General features: G+C 45.3%; 1 protein-coding gene and 1 long non-coding RNA gene across 4 annotated transcripts in view; one reads left to right on the plus strand and one right to left on the minus strand.

Annotated features, from left to right (window-relative positions):
- LOC116716998 (uncharacterized) overlaps positions 1–3,347 on the minus strand; it is a 28,258-nt gene extending 24,911 nt beyond the window's left edge. For all 3 annotated transcript variants that reach the window (XR_004338668.1, XR_004338669.1, XR_004338667.1), the window contains exon 1: positions 3,236–3,347. This is a non-coding gene — a long non-coding RNA (uncharacterized LOC116716998). The remainder of the gene's footprint in view (positions 1–3,235) is intronic.
- The window catches only part of gabbr1a (gamma-aminobutyric acid (GABA) B receptor, 1a), a 90,592-nt gene that overhangs the window by 24,821 nt on the left and 47,701 nt on the right, over positions 1–18,070 (plus strand). Inside the window, exons 7-8 of the mRNA XM_032558038.1 lie at positions 3,356–3,516; positions 12,403–12,537. Of these exons, the coding sequence (XP_032413929.1) occupies positions 3,356–3,516; positions 12,403–12,537 (296 nt within the window). The remainder of the gene's footprint in view (positions 1–3,355; positions 3,517–12,402; positions 12,538–18,070) is intronic.

Consider the following 18,070-nt stretch of genomic DNA (forward strand, 5'->3'; position numbering starts at 1 on the left):
TTTGATTTGTCGAAGCGGTTTGTGAGTTTCATGGAGACGAGGCAGAGCTGAGACATGAATCGGTGGAGCTGCTAACGGATCAGAGACGCTCGTTGCTTCGTATTGATTTACGGCCCAGAAGCAGCGCCGGCGCTAACATTAACTCACAGTTAAATTGTTTACATGTGAGCAGCTTTAACAGCCAAAACTGTAAAGATAATTCTGTAATTTTCAGTCAAATCTTCAGATTTCCACATTTCGAGTGAAAACAGTTGAATTCGCCCCAGAATCTGATCTGAAACTCGCTGCTCCACCGGCATTAAAACCTTCATGAAGGATAATTTGTTGCAGGGCTGTTGCATTATAGCTCCTGTCATGCAGCACTCCATCACTCTGTTTTTTGGTCAAGCGCAGCCTGGAGGTGTGTTTTGGCTCATAGTGCTGCTGAAAAAATAATGAGGTGCCATAAAGCTCCAAACAGGCAAGCTGCTGTATGGCTGCGAGGCGTTGTGGATTCACGGCTCCAGATTTCCACTCGGCCTCTCCGCTCCTCTCCTCCCGTCTTCCCGGGTCGCTCTGCAGCTCTGCCTCTCAGCCGGTGTCACACACACTCCTCCAGTCTTTCACACTGACGTTTATCTGCTGCCTAAAGCAGAGAGAATCGTCCAATCAGCCTCCTTACTGCTGATTACCTCACAAAGAAACGCGCCTGGCTGGGCAGGGCTTTTGTCCAACCGTTTATTATTTATTATGATAAATTTCTCAATTTTCATTCATCATTGTCACAGTAAAATCCAATTAGTTCTCTTTAAAAATGTGTGCATTGTTGGGATTTTATGTTTTACTATTTTTTCCACTGTTCAATAAGAGCATCAAACATTTTTTAAATATAATTAAATGTCATTTTCTGTGACTGGAGTCCTAAGTGAGGATTTTATGAAAGATTTTCAAGAGCAGTTTTTGTGTTTATAGCTGATTTTTATGCAGTCAGAGTTACCTAAAAAACAAATAACAGTTTTTATCATCATTTTATTGTTATCACAATACCACCACAAAATATCGTGATAAAACTTTAGGCCCATATCGCCCGGCCTACCTGACAGCTTTGGCCTACTCTCTTCCAGTTTAATAATAATAATAATAATCTGAGCTTTAATAGATTCCAAAATTAATTTGATCTGACCTCAAAATGTGCAGACAAAGCATCAGATTGCAGGCTGCCGTCGTTTTTAAATAAACCTGCAGCTAAAACAATAAATCTTTATTTCCACTGGGTTCAGGTGCCTGATGATGATCTGGATTTCTGTCTGAGCAAACAGGGAAACGATTTCTGCTGCTCATTGACCAGGAAACGGTGGAAAACCATTTCCAAAAAATGTGAATCCATAAAATATTCATGCCACTAAATTCCTGCTGAGGTCAGAAAAATGACTGAAAACCTCAGAGCTCCATCACTCAGCTAGCAGGTTAAAGGTTAAAGGTCATGAAATCTGTTTAAACCAACATGGCAGCTCAGGTGAAGCTAGCAAACACCTGGAACATCAGATGAGTGGAGATGTTTCAGCGCCATGTTGGGAGAAAACCAAACGCAGCACACCATCTGCCACACGGTGGTGGAGGAGTGGTGATGTGGGCTGCACAGCCCAGGAACCAGACACATCATCAAAGTTCAGTGTTTCACCAAACAGAACGGCTGCAAATGAGACCAACCTGCTGCAACGGTCCAGTCAAAGTCCAGGTGTCAGATAGATTAAAATTAGTAGAGAAATTTATGATGGAGGCAACTGATGATACTGGGCTTTAAATGTTGGAATAACTTCATTTGATGTGGAAACGATCCTGAGAAATCGAATCGTTTCTGTATTTAAGATCCATAAACCCTGTTAGCCACTGTTTAGCTAGCTGCATTAGCATCGTGGAGTTAGCCCAGGGAGAAACGCGCCACATTTTGCTTGACAAGTTAAATTTTCATCTGACATTAATTATGATTCCAGCTGACAGAGAACCAAACAAAGTTTAGTGAAAAACAAAATGCTCTCTTACCCCTAAATCCGTTTTTCTCAATAAATCAGCAGCTTTCAGCCTGAGTCACGTGACTCCTGCTGAAATCAATGGTTACTATCGATAAATGTGATTTTTAAAATGTGATATAAAAAGGATATTTTGTTGTGAAGTTTCTAAAATCTTGTACATTTGATCTTTTCCTCCTGTCAGTATTGACTGATTTATTTCTATTCCAGAGATAATGAATATTAAATGCTGCATAAAAACAAAAATAATTAATGAAAGCGAGCTGTTAGAAGAGACGAAACTAATTGAGAGCATAAAAACAATCCAGTAAGAATAAAAATGCATCGATGACCTGCAGATGGTAACAAAGCAGCAGGAATAAAAGGCCTCCTGCATTTTGATCGGAGGATTTCAGACATTTCATTAAAAGCTCAGGAAATGATGTGATAATCTATCACCTTTAAACAACCTGAAGTGAGTAATTCATCAGAGAAAGAGCCTCCCTCCTCCTCCTCCTCCTCCTCCTCCCGCTCCTCTTCCTCACTCCCCCTCTCCTCTCACTCTGCCAGCCGGTGCTGCAGTGGATCAGTCGCAGAGCTCCACCGCGCCTGCCTGCTAACCCGCTTCATCTCCTGGAAAACGGCGGCGTTAAAAAAAAAACCCGGGGGGGAAATGTGTGTCTCTCCGCCGCTTCGCGCTCCATCTGTTTTCTCCATCTGCGGCCGTCGCTCCGCGCTCCTCTGACCCGACCCGACGTCCTCTGCGCGGACTCCAAACCCGCGTCCGAACCGCGCTTCGCTTCGCATCGCAGCATTTTTTTATTCTGCGTAGAAAAAGAAAAAGTCGTGAGGACGGAAAACGCGCTGCTCTATTTTCAACACAGATCGCGTTTTTTCTTTTCTTTTCTTTTTCTTTTTTTAAGCGGAGTCTGACGATGCGCGGAGTCGGAACCGTCCAGAGATGAGAACCAGAACCTGGGTTTGTTTTCAGCTCGACTCGTTTGGAGGCGAACAGGATGAACCGGGTCTGACTTTGTCTGGGAAACATCAGCATGTTCCCCCCAGCAGAGCCGTAAGCTGATCAGCTCGTCCAGTCAAAGCGGCAGACGCGCATCAAACTCCGTCCTGCTCCGGACACGTGTTGACTCCCCCCAAACCTCCACATCCGGCTCTGAAGCCTCCTAACCTGCGCCTGGCTCGCCCCCGCTGCGGCTCGGCTCGGCTCGGTTCGGTTCGGTTCGGCTCACCTTGAACCATGCTGCTGGCGTCCCCATGCCCTCCCCGTGTGAGCCGCGCGTCCCGCGGACATGCCGCGCTCCTCCGCTCCGCTCTCATCCTCCTTCTCCTCTGGCCCCGGCCGTCTGCAGGGAAGAAGAAGCTGTACATCGGAGCGCTGTTCCCCATGAGCGGCGGCTGGCCGGGCGGCCAGGCGTGCATGCCGTCCGCTCAGATGGCTCTGGACCTGGTGAACAACAGGAGCGACATCCTGCCGGACTACGAGCTGGAGCTCATCCACTACGACAGCATGGTGAGTGGATGTGCAGGAGAGCAGAGGAGGTGCTGCTCTTAAGTGGAGAGCGTTGTCATGGGGGAGCAGCAGCCTCTCCTGTTGGCTCTCCGCTCTCTTTCTGTCATGTTCTGACCTGACACGCCGTCACATCGACCTGCCGCCTCGTTTTGCACGTTTTTGTCCAGTTTTGTTTCCAGTTGTGTTTGTGAGAGAAGCTGATCCCTGCTGGGTTCCTACACATTAAAATGTTTCACCTGATCTGGTCCAGTATGGAAGAAGCTTTAGTCCACTTTCCAAAAATAAAAATATTCATTGAAGCAATTAATGACAGATTCATTTTTAGAAGGTTTTATAATGTTTGGACAGATGGGAGCCAATAGAGAATCAATAATAGTTTTAAACAATCTTCTACTCTGTTGGTTCAAGTTTTTAATCACATAAACACTAAAATAAACCAGTTTGACATGTTAGCTTGTTTTTAGCTCCTACATTTATCTCTAAATAAAACCATCAGTTATTTTTGACCCAAATATCTGGAATCTTGGTCTCTGATCTCAGAGTAAGAAAATTAAAGTATCTTTATTTAAATCAAGACATTTTGCAACTCTTCAAAATTTTTCTGTCTTAAATTCACATTTACAAAAACTTATGACTATTCAAATATCTTAATGCATTTTTACCCAACTCACCTTTATCTCAAATACAGATTCACTCTATTAATATTTGACTTATTGTACTTTTACAAAACGCTTGTCCAGAGGCGCCATGTTGGTGGTTTCTGTGGTGGAAGTGGGTTGAAGTCGACCCGGCTCCTCGCAGCCGAGTTGGTGAGATTATGAAGCGGTTCTTGTAGCTTTTTGTTGTCAGTCTGCAGCCGTACTGCAGAGACTCCAGCTGCTCACTCACGCAGCTTCATGGAAAATGGCTCAAAATAAATCCATTTCCAGTTTTGGGGAATAGCTTAACATTTATATCTGTAAGAAAATAAATTAATTTAATTGTAAAATTTTCATAATTATAAAAATGACAGTGAAATGCCTCACAAATCCATTTAGGATGTTAACTCTGGAAAAGAGTTGGATGTGAAGCTGGAGGTTCAGGAACCCTGGTGGCTCCTGAAAGGTCACAGTTCAGACAGGAAGCCCTGCTGGGCCGGATCCCACCTCCCGCTTGTTGCTCATCAATCATTAATCATGTTGGTATTTTAAAAATGTCACCACTATAAATGAAATATCCGACCCCAGGTGGCATTTCCCCGAGGCGCCGATTCTCTCTGGGTTTGGACCTCGGTGCTGCTCTTCCTGAAAGTTTGAGGCGTTGTGTGAGCAGCAGAATGAGAGCAGATGCATTAAAAAGCAGCCTAATGCCCGGCCCTCCCCCGCCCCGCTCTGCCCAGGCTTGTTACCCATCATGCTGCGGGACAGATGCCTGGAGAGCTGCAGGCCGAGGCAGCAAACGGTTAACGGCGCCGGTACTGGTTAGAAATCCGCTACGAGCTTTTTCCTGATTGGTGCACGCAGCTCTGCATTGGAATCCTGTTAAACAGCAGAGCAGGGAGGGAGAGGAGTGTGTGTTAGTGTGTGTGTGAAAGGGAGAGCGGGAGGGTTGGCATGGCAACACTCTCGAAGCGAATGGCGTTAACAAACAAGACTCCGGCTCTGTGACAATATGTGTGCAAATTCATACAGGAGATGCTGGGAGGACGCGGCATCCTGTTCCACCTTGTTCTTTCCAATCTAATGCTAAACAGATGAAATATGGTGGTGAGTGTGTGTGAGTGTGTGTGTCCTCTGATTAAATGTGCTTCTTCACATTGAGCTACCATGAAAATAAAGACAAAGGTGGTGGAGATTTCCGGGGTTTGGGGAACATGGCTGCTGCTCCGCCTGCGGCTGAAGGAATGAATGTGAACAGAGGAAAGACCTGAAACATGGCAGAGATTCTGGTTCCCTGGCTGTTTAATGAACTCTGGAGGTTAATTATCTCTTCACATGTCTGTGTTTGTTGAAGCCATGTCCATGTTTACCTGGTTTCACGTTGAAGGGTTCAAAACTTTTCTTCCTCCTTTCTGTCTGTGTGAAAGACGCATTAGAGTCTGGCTTGTTTTTAGCAAACAGGAGTGAAGGAAAACACACCCACGCCGAGTGTTTTGTGACCATTAAAGGCCGAGAGTGTGGAGCTTGTTCAACATCATCCAATATTCATGAAGCTCCACGCTTAATCCCAGCCTGTCCTCTTAAATGGATGCAGATACCCTGTGGTAGCAGAGCGCCGCGTTTCTACGGTTATTCTGGTGACAGCGTCAGACTATTTACAGCCTTCTGTGATCCCAACACACACACACACACACACACGCACACACACGAGCTGCGTTCGCTCGCTCGCCACACAGGGCCGTTGCCATGGATATATCAAAGCGGAGACTGCAAACTTTGATCAATTATTAACAGTGATGATGAGTGAGAGATGGAGATGCAGAGAGATGGAGGAACGAGGTGCTTCCTTCATGTCCGACTCTTCGTTTAGTCGGCAGCTGTGACAGATCGTCCCGGCCCTGGCCCTGACCCGGCCTTGGCCCTGACCCCGGGCCCTGGCCCTGACCCCGGGCCCCGGCTCCTGCCCCGGGCCCCATCCCCGGTGCGGTGTAGCGAGGTCCCTCTCTGCTCCCACCGGTAGACGGGCCTGAATCAGGATTCCTTTCTGTCTCCGTCTCGTCATTTGATTAGATTGTGAGTTTAATTAGAGAAAGTTTCAGACCTTCGGGACGTAAACCAGAATAAACCAAGAGTTAGATGTACAAGTTTGAAATCGGTGTGGATTTCCATGCTCATATAAATACAATGGCTGCTGCTCATGTTTGGGTAAAATCTCCTTCTCATAGCCTTTAACTTTCTATGCAGTTCTGCTTGATTCTCATTTCCCTTCATTGCTCCATGTGGGATTTCTCCCATTGCCCTTGATTTGTCAACGATGATGATGTTTCTGTTCTGATTTTAAATTATAATCTGCCTATATAGTATTTGTACTTTAACAAATTCAGCAGAGGAAGTGAACAAAGTCACGCCTCCAAATGAGCAACAGGAATGTTTAAGACATTTTACTGCTAACATGGATGTTAGCTCTAATCCTCACAGGGTTCAGTATCAGTCTGGTTTTCCATTAATGTCTGGTAAACTTCATAGCTTATCTTAATGGTGAAACTGGTTCTTTACAAACGTCACAGCCAAATGTTAACAATGAATCGATGGGTCAGATTTTACCCAGAGTTCACTTCTCCAGGAAACAATCATCTCTCAACAGCTGAGGGTCCAGACCTTCTGGACGAAGCAAAGCGTAGAACAAGAGGCTGATGTTCACCAGGCTAACCTCTTGAATAAACCAGAGGAGTTTCTTTAAAGTGGTCGCTATGGGGCAGGATGTTCACCTCAGCGCTGAACGGAGATGAGGTTGGAGGTTTGGGAAGGTTTTCCAGGACCTGTGATCCTGGTCCTGGAAAACAGCCGGAAAACCCAGCAGGACCGTAAGACTTGTGGCTTCCTGGTTATAGAAAGCTGTAGTAGGATAAAATAGTGACGGTGCAACCGTTCCACCCTGGATGGAGGAGGAAGACGCGGCTGCTCTGCTGTGGACTGAACGGCTCCTCATTGGCTGCATCGGGCTGCGTAAACACGGACGGCATCAGGTGTTGCGGCGGCCCGGCTGGGCTTGAAGTGGAAACGATGAAGACCCCCGAGAGCCGCGTGAGGCCGGGACGCTTCCGGCTCCGGAGCGCCGCGGCAACGCTCCGGTTCTGGCGCCGTTAATCATCAGGGAGGCGCCGTTACCTCAGGTCACGTTTATTAATACCTCTGGTAAAAATACTTCAGATGAATCCATATTTTAACATCCCAGTGAAAAAAGAGAAAAATCCAACATTTGATTTGAAAACATTAAGAAATAATTGATTTTGGCAAAATCAATGCCGGGTCAATGACGGCCAGCCCAGCAGTTCAGGTTCAGTTCCTCCGTTCTGCTCACTCCACAGGTTTCCTGTTGCAGTGAATATCAACCTGCAGGAGGCGCTACAGAGCTTCATTAGCTTTAATATGTTACAAACAAAATATTGAAAATTAAAACTTCCAGGAGGATAGAGAGATAGAAAGCTATCAGAGGAGAGTAGATCTGACTCCGAACCGCCGGATTCTCCGCTCAGCTTTGTTTCCTCACAGCTGCAGAAACGTCAAACTGTCATCACTGGAAATGAAGGACGGCGCTCAGACGTCGTCTCATTGTCGGCATGCAGTTACTGATGTTGCACCTTTTTCTGCCACACTTTTTCCTTCCACTTAACTTTCCACTAATATGCTGGATACAAGCACTGGGCCATCTTCTCTGCGGTTCTGCAGGTCAGAACGTTTGAAAAAGATTTTGTTGGTCTGGTGTAAAATGTTTTCGTTAGCTCCACTTTGAGTTCAGCTGGAAGTCGTTCAGGTTCTGATGATATTCTGGTGATTTGAGGCTCATCTGGTCGAACATTCCCGTCCTGATTATCCCAGACTTCTCCTGCCTGGTTGGAGGCGTTTGTCGGATCAGCAGGGCCCGGTGGGGGGTGGCGGTCATATGCCAGGCGTGACCTTCACCTTTGACCTTGAACCGTTTTCTCTCTGCTTCCCGTTGTTAGACGCTGTATTTGAGTGTTTGTTTTTGACGTGACGACTGAGGCGTTTTAAAGCCTTTTAAGGAGAAATGCTTTCGCTGCTTACTGGGTTTGCCACCCAGTAAAATGCTTCTTCTGACTAATGTGAGTCATTATGTTTTCCCTGCAAACATTCAGCTGTAATGACCCTTTTTTTTTGAAATTGGAGCTCTGCAGCCGAGCGTGTTGCTGCGGCTCCATGTAAATAGTCTGCAGTTAATGTGTTTTTTACGCAGGAAAATTGTCTTGACTAAACATGTAGAGGGCTAATGGCTGTTTGTCTTGGTTTGGATGTTTTAATAACCTCTACAGGACCAGAAGCTGCACTTCTTGATTAAATTCTCATTTCTACATGTTATAATCAGCGAGTCATTTGGAATGCTGATTAAAACAAGCTGCTATTAAAACCTGTAATCTGCTATGGTGGTGATGGATTGATGAAATAATTTGAAGATAATTGGCGCGGGCGATGAAGTACTGCTCATCAGAGTGAAGTTAAGACTCTGAAACAGCAGAAAACTAACAAGCTCGTCCTCAGCGGGCAGCCGGGCCGCGAACACAAACAACCTCGGGGAATCGGAGTGTTTAGAAAGCTCTCCGAGTCGATCTGCATCTCCGAGTCGATCTGCATGAACCCGATGCTTCTGAGGAACCGAACTGTGTGCCGGGCCGGGCCGGGCCGGGCTGCAGGCGAGCTTCCCGCTGCTTTCACTTAGAAAAGTCGGAAGAGGAGACGGGAAAATCAGTGGAATCAGCCGCAGCGCTGATTGACTGAGAGAAACTCTACGCTCCCACTTTACATAAACATTCTTATTAATATTAATGCTCTTATCCGTGTGATTAAAAACAGCTCAGCCTGTGATTAAATATAGACTCAGAAGTTTCACAACTGAACTAATCAGTTAAAGGATTCAGATTGTGAGGATTGGTGGGAAGTGAAGCGGCTTTAAAAGTGTCTCTTCCTGCCATCTGCTGCGCTCAAGAGGAAACTTTCTCTGCTAATTACTAAACTAAAACAGAGGCGCCTTAACTCCCACCCAGACATATTTATAGTCAGGTCCTGAAACTGGGCTGGTTTCTGGCTCTAACCTTCCAGCCTCAGCCTGTCTGTCTGAAACACCAACAGAACCGCTGCAGCTGTGGAGACCTGCAGCAGAGAGCCGAGCTAAGTTTGCTCCAAATAGAGAAATGAACTTATTGTAAACATCAAACTAAACTAACCTGTGAACATTTAACCACCAACACGCCTCTTTAAACTGTTAAAATGGAAGATAGGAAAAGGAAGCAAGAGATCTGACGTTCAGACATCAATTCAGTTCAGTTTATTCATGTAGCACCAACTTATAACAAATGTCGTCTTTTTAATCCAGTCACACACTAAATGATTCTAGTTATCAGTCAGTTTATTAAAATGAAAAACATTTGTATCCAGCAGAGCATGGAGTCATCGGCCTGCAGCTTTCACTCCTCCCGCTGAGAGCGTAGCGCTCACGTTGATGTTGACGTTACAGTCATGCCTCACACCCAGCATGCATGTGGTGACAGTGGAGAGGAAAAACTCCCGTTTAACAGGAAGAAACCTCCAGCAGAACCAGAACCTGCTCCTTCAGATCATCCCGGATGACACAGTGGATCTAAACGGCTTCAGAGAATACAAAATGATGATGCTTAATGGAATTAATGTGTTACGCTAAATAAAACAGTAAAACATCTGAATTAACCACCGATGTTTTTCCTGACTTACCCTGCGTTCACATGGAACATGTGCAGCGTCTTGAATCCCAGCTTGTTTTATGTGCGGATGGTGAAGGCCAGCAGTTTTGTTTCAGCATATTTACTCTGAGGTCAGATTATCAGGGTTCAGTCACAGCCTCCTCAGAGGGATTACTTTCACTTTAAGGGAAAAATGAACAGCTTTGTTGAACTGATCTGGAAAACTTCCAGCGAGAAGAAGAGAAATTTGAATCAGAATGTTTTCAGACAGACCGACATGTTGGCCGCACGCAGGTTCATGAAGTCAGGATGCAGAGCAGCTGCTGCAAAAAGCCCAGCTGATCCCAGGCAGATGTTTGCAACATCAAGTAGTTTTATTCATACTGCAGATCAGAACATCTGTGTGTCTCAGCTGGAGCTCCAAAATGTTTGAATCTCACAGATAAAATGAAAGTTTCCTGTCAGATGGTGAGGAAACCTCTTTCTCCAACATCACTTCCTTATGGGATCCCCCAGGGGTCTGTTTCTGGACCCTCTGGGCTCCATCTCTAAAAAACATGGCGTCTCATTTCATCGTTATGCAGATGACTCTCAGATTTACCTTAAACTGAAGCGTAAATCTACGACTCCTCTGAGGGTTTGGCTGGAGGACGTTAAAACGTGGATGGATTTATCTTAATCTGAATGAACAGAAAACGGTTCTATGATTCCAGATCTGGTTTCTGCTGTCACTGCCTCCTGTCAACATTTTCTCATTTCCTGCTTCATTTTCTTAAACGCTGCCATGTCTTTATTTACAATCTAATAAATTGAATTTTTATAGCATATAGTCTGGATTTAGAGGAACTCAGTGTTTCGGCTGTTTTGCAGTTTTCTGGAAGTTTGTTCCAGATCTTTTGGTGCGTTTATGTTTCATTTGATTCATTTAGATGTGCAGGACTTTAACTGTTTTAAATGGGCTATATTATCAAGTTTAGCTTATTTAAAGCTAAAAATCAAACATTTTGGTCTGGAGGTGAGAACTGTAGATTTATATCTGGTGACTGAGAAACAAAGTGATGTGATGGGATTTGCTCTGCCTCCTTAAAGCAGAGAAATGATTTTTCATGCCTTTCTGTTTTCACTGATAACTGTAGAGTTTTTGCTGAGGGTCTCATTGAGGCGTTTTGAAGCGGCTCCTTCAGGCCCATGTGCTGTGATGAACTCCAGCTCTTCCATGCGTAATCACAGCTCACCATTTACAGACATGAAGTCAGGCTGATCACTGCGGCCACTTGTGCTCCACGCCAGATCGCGCAGATGTTTTGGCTTCCCCTCTGGGAGCCGTCAGGTCCTCCATGGCTGCATTCGCTCCATCGTCCAAACTCTCATCAGATTCACAGTCACGACTCCACTTCCAATCAGCTCCTGCTTTCTCTCAACAAATGAGGATTTTCTGGACAAACAAGCAGCTGCAGCGATCCGTTGTCAGGTGAATTTGGTCCTGAGGCGATGCGGCTCTGACTGCCTCAGACTCAGCACAGCCACGCAAAAGTATTCACTGTATTGAATTGTGGTTGAAATTATGAAGAATATTCACTCTGGACAGTTCCAGTATGAATCTGATTAAAAGCTAACAGGGAACATCTGGATCCAGCGGACGGGTTTCGAACTTATTGTCATAATTCTTCTATTTTATTGAATTTTGTTTAAATAGTGAAACTGAAGAGAGATGGGTTTTAAATTGGGAGCCGATTCTCCTTAATGGAGCTCAGAATGATCTAACAGCTTGTCGGCTCCTTGACTCTGTCTGCCATGAGACGCAGCCTGAGAGTTAATGAACGACCAGCCGCTGAATACCAATCCCACACACTCCGCTCAGGCCCCCTGCTGCTAACCGCGGGGTCCGGGGGCCACCGGGGGCCCGCACCGGGGCCGTCCAGGGACCATCTCTGTTTTTTTTGCCTCAGATGTCATGTGAGTGGACGTGCCGTCCCTCTGAAGTGGATTTTGCGCAGCGTTCCTCTCTGATCGCGAGGCGTGTCGGCCGTTTATCCGGTCTGTCAGCTGATCCTCCGGTGATGGATCGCCGGGAACGTTTCCTTTTCCTGGATGTGTGGTAAATGACTTCATGGAGGGCGTAAATCTGTGTGACGGCCAGCGCCGCCCCATCGGGTCACCTCTGTTTGGCCGCTGCCTCTCTGTGTGCTGATCTGGAGTCAGAACGGTGGATTTAATTAAAGATGGTTGCTGTCAGGATGAAAATGTGACGCTCGTTTTTCTTATTTTTACATTTTTATCACCTTGTTTGTGAGTCTTGTATCTGTTTCTTCTATTTCCAGAGTTTTTCTTCCACTTGTGATGTGGCTGTTCTTAAGGCAGCTGCCAGCTCCCTTTATCTTCACCCTCTCATTCCTCAATCTGCCTCTTTGTTTCTCCCTTTTTATCTCTCTCTCCCATCTCTCCGTCAGTCTTATCTTTTCTCTTGTCCATCTATTTCTGGTCCTGATCTAAATGCATGTGTTTTGTCCTTGCAGTGCGACCCGGGGGAGGCCACCAAGCTGCTGTACGACCTGCTCTACACCGAGCCCATCAAGATCGTCCTGATGCCCGGCTGCAGCGGCGTCTCCACGCTGGTGGCCGAAGCCGCCCGCATGTGGAACCTCATCGTGGTGAGTGGTTCTGTGGTTCTGTGGTTCTGCAGCTCTGTGGTTCTGCAGTTCTGTGGTTCTGTGGTTCTGCAGCTCTGTGGTTCTGTGGTTCTGTGGTTCTGCAGTTCTGCGGTTTTGTGGTTCTGTGGTTCTGCGGTTCTGTGGTTCTGCAGCTCTGTGGTTCTGCGGTTCTGTGGTTCTGTGGTTCTGCAGTTCTGCGGTTTTGTGGTTCTGTGGTTCTGCGGTTCTGTGGTTCTGCAGCTCTGTGGTTCTGCGGTTCTGTGGTTCTGTGGTTCTGCAGTTCTGCGGTTCTGTGGTTCTATGGTTCTGCAGTTCTGTGATTCTGTGGTTCTGCAGTTCTGTGGTTCTGCAGCTCTGTGGTTCTGCAGTTCTGTGGTTCTGTGGTTCTGCAATTCTGCGGTTCTGCGGTTCTGTGGTTCTGCAGCTCTGTGATTCCGCGGTTCTGTGGTTCTGTGGTTCTGCAGTTCTGTGGTTCTGTGTTTCTGCAGCTCTGTGGTTCTGCAGCTCTGTGGTTCTGCAATTCTGTGGTTCTGCGGTTCTGTGGTTCTGTGGTTCTGCGGTTCTGTGGTTCTGCAGCTCTGTGGTTCTGCGGTTCTGCGGTTCTGTGGTTCTGCGGTTCTGCAGTTCTGTGGTTCTGCGGTTCTGTGGTTCTGCAGTTCTGTGGTTCTGCGGTTCTGTGGTTCTGCGGTTCTGCAGTTCTGTGGTTCTGCGGTTCTGTGGTTCTGCAGTTCTGTGGTTCTGTGGTTCTGCGGTTCTGTGGTTCTGTGGTTCTGTGGTTCTGCAGCTCTGTGGTTCTGTGGTTCTGCGGTTCTGTGGTTCTGCAGCTCTGTGGTTCTGTGGTTCTGTGGTTCTGTGGTTGTGTGGTTCTGCGGCTCGTCCGGAAACAGACCCGCCGTCCAGGCAGGAGGGCTGGGCTATAAATCCATTATCACTTTTTCTGTTTTGGGAGATTTTATTTTTGGAAATTGGGATTTTCCTCCAGAATGTTGTTTAAGTTTCCAGAGTTCAGACAGACGTCGCCACACAGAACCGCCATCTTGTCTGACGAACCCGTTTCACTGCTTCACTGCACTTCTCTGAATTCAACTCAAAGAAAAAATGAAAGAAATAAAATCCAGTTTTTTACATTTAATTTGCTATGAATAAAAATTACCATATTGCCCAGCTCTGGTTGAAGTGCTGCAGTTTGGGTTGAGCTGAGTCCACACTGCCGGGTCAAGATGTGGAAAATAAATTGATCTTTTATTGCAATTTAGGAAAATCCAACCATTTGATTTGATATTTATATGGAAAAGTGATTGATTGTGTTGATCTGCTCATATTTTTGATCCAAAATTTAATCCTCTGATCAGATTTAAATGTGAAACATCAAAGTTCTCATGATGCCACAGAAAGCAGACCACAGCATCACAGATCCTCCGCCGTGCTTCACAGCAGACATCAGGTTATTCAGACCAGTCCAGTCGTCTGAGTTCCAGTTAAAATTCCCAGTAGAAGTTAAGTAGCTGCTTCATGATGTCGGTACAGAAACAGATTTTTCTGGTGTCTCTTTCAGTGCTGAAAGGTTGTTATAAAGTTTTTTCCTCCAGAACGTTTTCCCAGGAACTTTAGACTTTATTCCGTTTCCACCATTTTGATTCTTTCATGTAAATAATGTTCATGAACTGAACGAGTGGAAGAGCAGCTGCTGTTACGAATTTAAAAGCTTTCCACTAATAAATCTATAACCAGTCATCCTGTCACAGCAGATTAGTTTTATAGTTTAAGTAAATTTACTGCAGAGTTTTTACTGGAACAGATTTTAAAGACGTTTCACCAAATCCCAGATTCCAGCGCGGTGGTAACTCCGACACGCAATAAAGATCAGTTGAACCTCAGGGAAAAGTTATAATGTTCATAAATTTAGTTTTTGTTTAATGTTTATTTCAGCTCATAAAATATTACTTTGATTGTAAGTTTTTATTTTGCCACACAGACAAAATTAATTCAACTTAATTCACTGAGTTTTAATGTTTAAAAACTGTCACCAGTTTGAAATGATCTCCACCCTGGTAGGTTATTACCCCACCCTGCAGGTTGGGGTAATAAAAGCCTCCACCCTGCAGGTTGGGGTAATAAAAGCCTCCACCCTGCAGGTTGGGGTAATAAAAGCCTCCACCCTGCAGGTTGGGGTAATAAAAGCCTCCACCCTGCAGCAGGTCGGGGTAATGTTGGAAAAACAAGAGTAATGGTTCTGTTTGTATTATTTAAGAAACTCAATGATTAAGTTTAAATCATCCACCTTCATCCTCCCACCACTTCCTGTCTTCATGGTTTCCCCAGCATCAACTGGTTGCTCATCATGTGACTCTTGTGATGTGAAAAAAGTTTCTATTGCTGTTTTGAGACATAAACCAACACGTCACCCAAAGCCTTTTATAGAAAAACAAGATTTTTAAAAAACTGCCGTGTTTCTAATAAGTGAAATTATTTATAAATTGTGCAGCTTAGTGACTGATGGAAGCAGCTACTGACTGCTACTGCAGATCCTTCCTGCCTCAGGATATCGGCTCTGTGGCGACATTCACATATGAATTCACTTCCCTTTGGAGTAAATAAAGCATTTAAAGTTTCAACTTGAAGGATTTTTCTGCTCATATTTCAGGATTTAACCATAAAATCCTTCACAGATGTGAAACTCAGCTTTTCGTTTGTTTTCCACTAATTGCTCCTAAATCCACCAATCAATGCCTTGGCTGTTTCATTGATTAAAACGTGTTTCTGACTGCACCTTTAATTATTGCAGCGGCTCTTCTGTCCAGGACAGAACTCGTCGTTTAGCCTCCAACAACACAAGAGCTGCTTGTTTCCTCTCAGATCTGGAGATCTGCAGCGTCTCTGAGTTTCAGTTCACTTCTTTCCGCGGCGCTCGGCTCGTTATCTTTGTCCCATAATTGACGTTTCATCCACAGATTAGTCAGTGAGAACAATCAGCTCAAGAGCTTGGCTTCTGCGCTCTTTCTTGTTTCTGGTCTTTCTCTGTTTCCTCATCATTAAAAACTCTTTCCACTTTCTGACTTGCTCTTTTTCCTCCTTTTCTTTGTCGGTTTGTCGCTGCCTGGAGCTGGTCTTCTCTTTGTCAGCCTCTCTCTCATTTCTTCGCCCCTCTTCCTTCCTCCCCCGCCTCTCTCTCTGTTTCACCCCGTCTTCATTTCCGTCTCGGCTCCAGCGGCAGATTCTCCCCGCAGAAGAAAGGGATCCGTCTGTCTTTACTACAGGCCACTGCTGGCGTAACCTCGCAGCCGCCTGCGGCGACCCGGTCCGGATCACAGAGGTCTTTAACTCGATCCGGTTTCTCCCTGTTCCTGGAAGGAGCCCGGATCCTCAGAGATCTGAGGGACTCTTGCATCTTTTCTGCTGCTGCTTTATTTGTGCCTCCTTATTGAAATGTTGCCAACAGGAAGGCTTAAACCCGGTTATTTTGGGTTTGACACAAATGAGATAGTTCTGCTCTTCCAGGTTCAGCCCTAAATAAGCCGCAGAGTGACTTTAAAGCGACCGGAACATGTTTCCTCTCCGGCTCCTGCTAGTTGATCTTTTTTGTGATTTATGTGGGATGTGAACCCAGAGCCGGTTAGCAGCTTTAACACTCCAGATAATTCATCGTAATGACTTTAATATTCTCCTGAGTCATCCTCTGCTGAAACTCAGACTAATTTATGAAGACCTGACAGAACCCCGGATGAGTTGTGCCGACATTTGGATCTGGAAGTTGTTTGACTGGAGGGCGGACGCCGAGAAGCGCTCACATCTCTCTGAACTTTGACCTCTGGATCAGTTTGGCTGTGACTTTATGTTGGATCGGAGGAGAAGACTGAGTTTTTAAAAATGTGTAGGTGTAAAACAGAAAGGGGCTGAACAGTGGAGCGATGCTGGCGCTGTTGCCTAGCAACAAGAAGGTTAGGGTTTTGAATCTTGACCCGGGTTTTATGTTAAACAGTTTCATTTTGCAAATGGAAAAACATCCATCCATCCATCCATCCATCCATCCATCCATCCATCCATCCATCCATCCATCCATCCATCCATCCATCCATCCATCCATCCATCCATCCATCCATCCATCCATCCATCCATCCATCCATCCATCCATCCATCCATCCATCCATCCATCCAATATGAATATTTTCTGATCTCTTGCATTGATTTGTGTTGATTCCTGATGGTTCCCAGAATGAGCCGCAGTTAGAAATGCAGCAGAGCAGCTATGATTGTGTTTCTGTTGGAAAGTAGATTAAATCCAATAAAACATGTGAAAACTGATTGGATCGCTGACTGGTCTGCTGCATCTTTTAGGGTTTATGTTGTAGAGATGTGCTTCTCCTGCTGATATTTTTCTGACTGTAGATTATTAAAACATAAAACAGGCTTTGGAGGTTTTATAAATATGAATCTTCCATCAGTTAAACGTTTAAGTGGGCAATAATCAGCCTTATTTGTTTGTGGAGGTGTCATTTAAACAGCATTACACGCTGGATGATTTTTGCCGTATGTTTTTCTCTGAAGCCGTTCTCTTCAGATATTTCTCCTCTTCCTCCACATCCGTTGTTTCTGCCTTAATTTCATCCTTCCTTCGTATCGATTCTTCCATCTACCTGCCTCTGCCTGCGGGGATTTGTTTCTATGGGGAGCCCACATTGTACCGGACATGTGACATCCATCAGCTCGCCCCTCTGGCTGCCGCTGGTTAAAACCCAGTGGGTTTGTGGGTAATGGGGCCGGAGCCGCTTCACTCCCTAATGGTTCCCTGAACGGCAGGTTCTGCATTTTAAAGAAAGACCTGTCAAGGATTTTATCTCAGTCGTTGCTGTGGTAGTGTTTGATGGGAGGACCGTCGCGTCTCTCCTCACCGCTGATCCTTAAAGCCAATGCAGGGTCCGGACGGCGGCGCCGGGCAGGAGGAAGAACCGGATCAGTCCTTCATTTCTCTCTAATAAACCGAAGTGCCGTCTCAGCTTCATGGTGGCATCTGCATGAGAAATCCTGCAGGAAATGTTTGGTTTTTAATCACAGTTACAGACTTTGTTGACACATTTTATTAAATTGAGAGACACTAAAAGGAGGAAGAAGAGACGATTAGGTGTTTCTGAGCCGACTGCAGAGGAAATGCAACAATATAAACGTCCAAACTGAGATGTTTGTGGTTCATTTTACTTTTAAATTTGAGCACAACAGTTCTGCAAAAACTGACTAAATGGTTGACAGGATATCACCAAATATCATAAAAAATAAGTACACCCTCTGACTGCAGGGCTTGAAGAGATGATCTGGTTTTTATCAAATCATTTTCACCAAATCTAACCTGAAAAAATAACAACTGAGACGTTTGTGAACAAAAACAAATAAAGAAAAGCTTTTTTGAATTAGTGGTTCTAATAACCGGCGGCTGTTAAACTCCAGGGTGAGTGATCGCTGTAGACATCATCCACTGAGAAAAAGTATTAAATATTACTGCCTATTTTAACCATTCAAACACCAAATCTGTCTTTATGTT

This window comes from Xiphophorus hellerii, chromosome 3 (assembly GCF_003331165.1).
Source record: "Xiphophorus hellerii strain 12219 chromosome 3, Xiphophorus_hellerii-4.1, whole genome shotgun sequence".
Classification (NCBI taxonomy): Eukaryota; Metazoa; Chordata; class Actinopteri; order Cyprinodontiformes; family Poeciliidae; genus Xiphophorus; species Xiphophorus hellerii.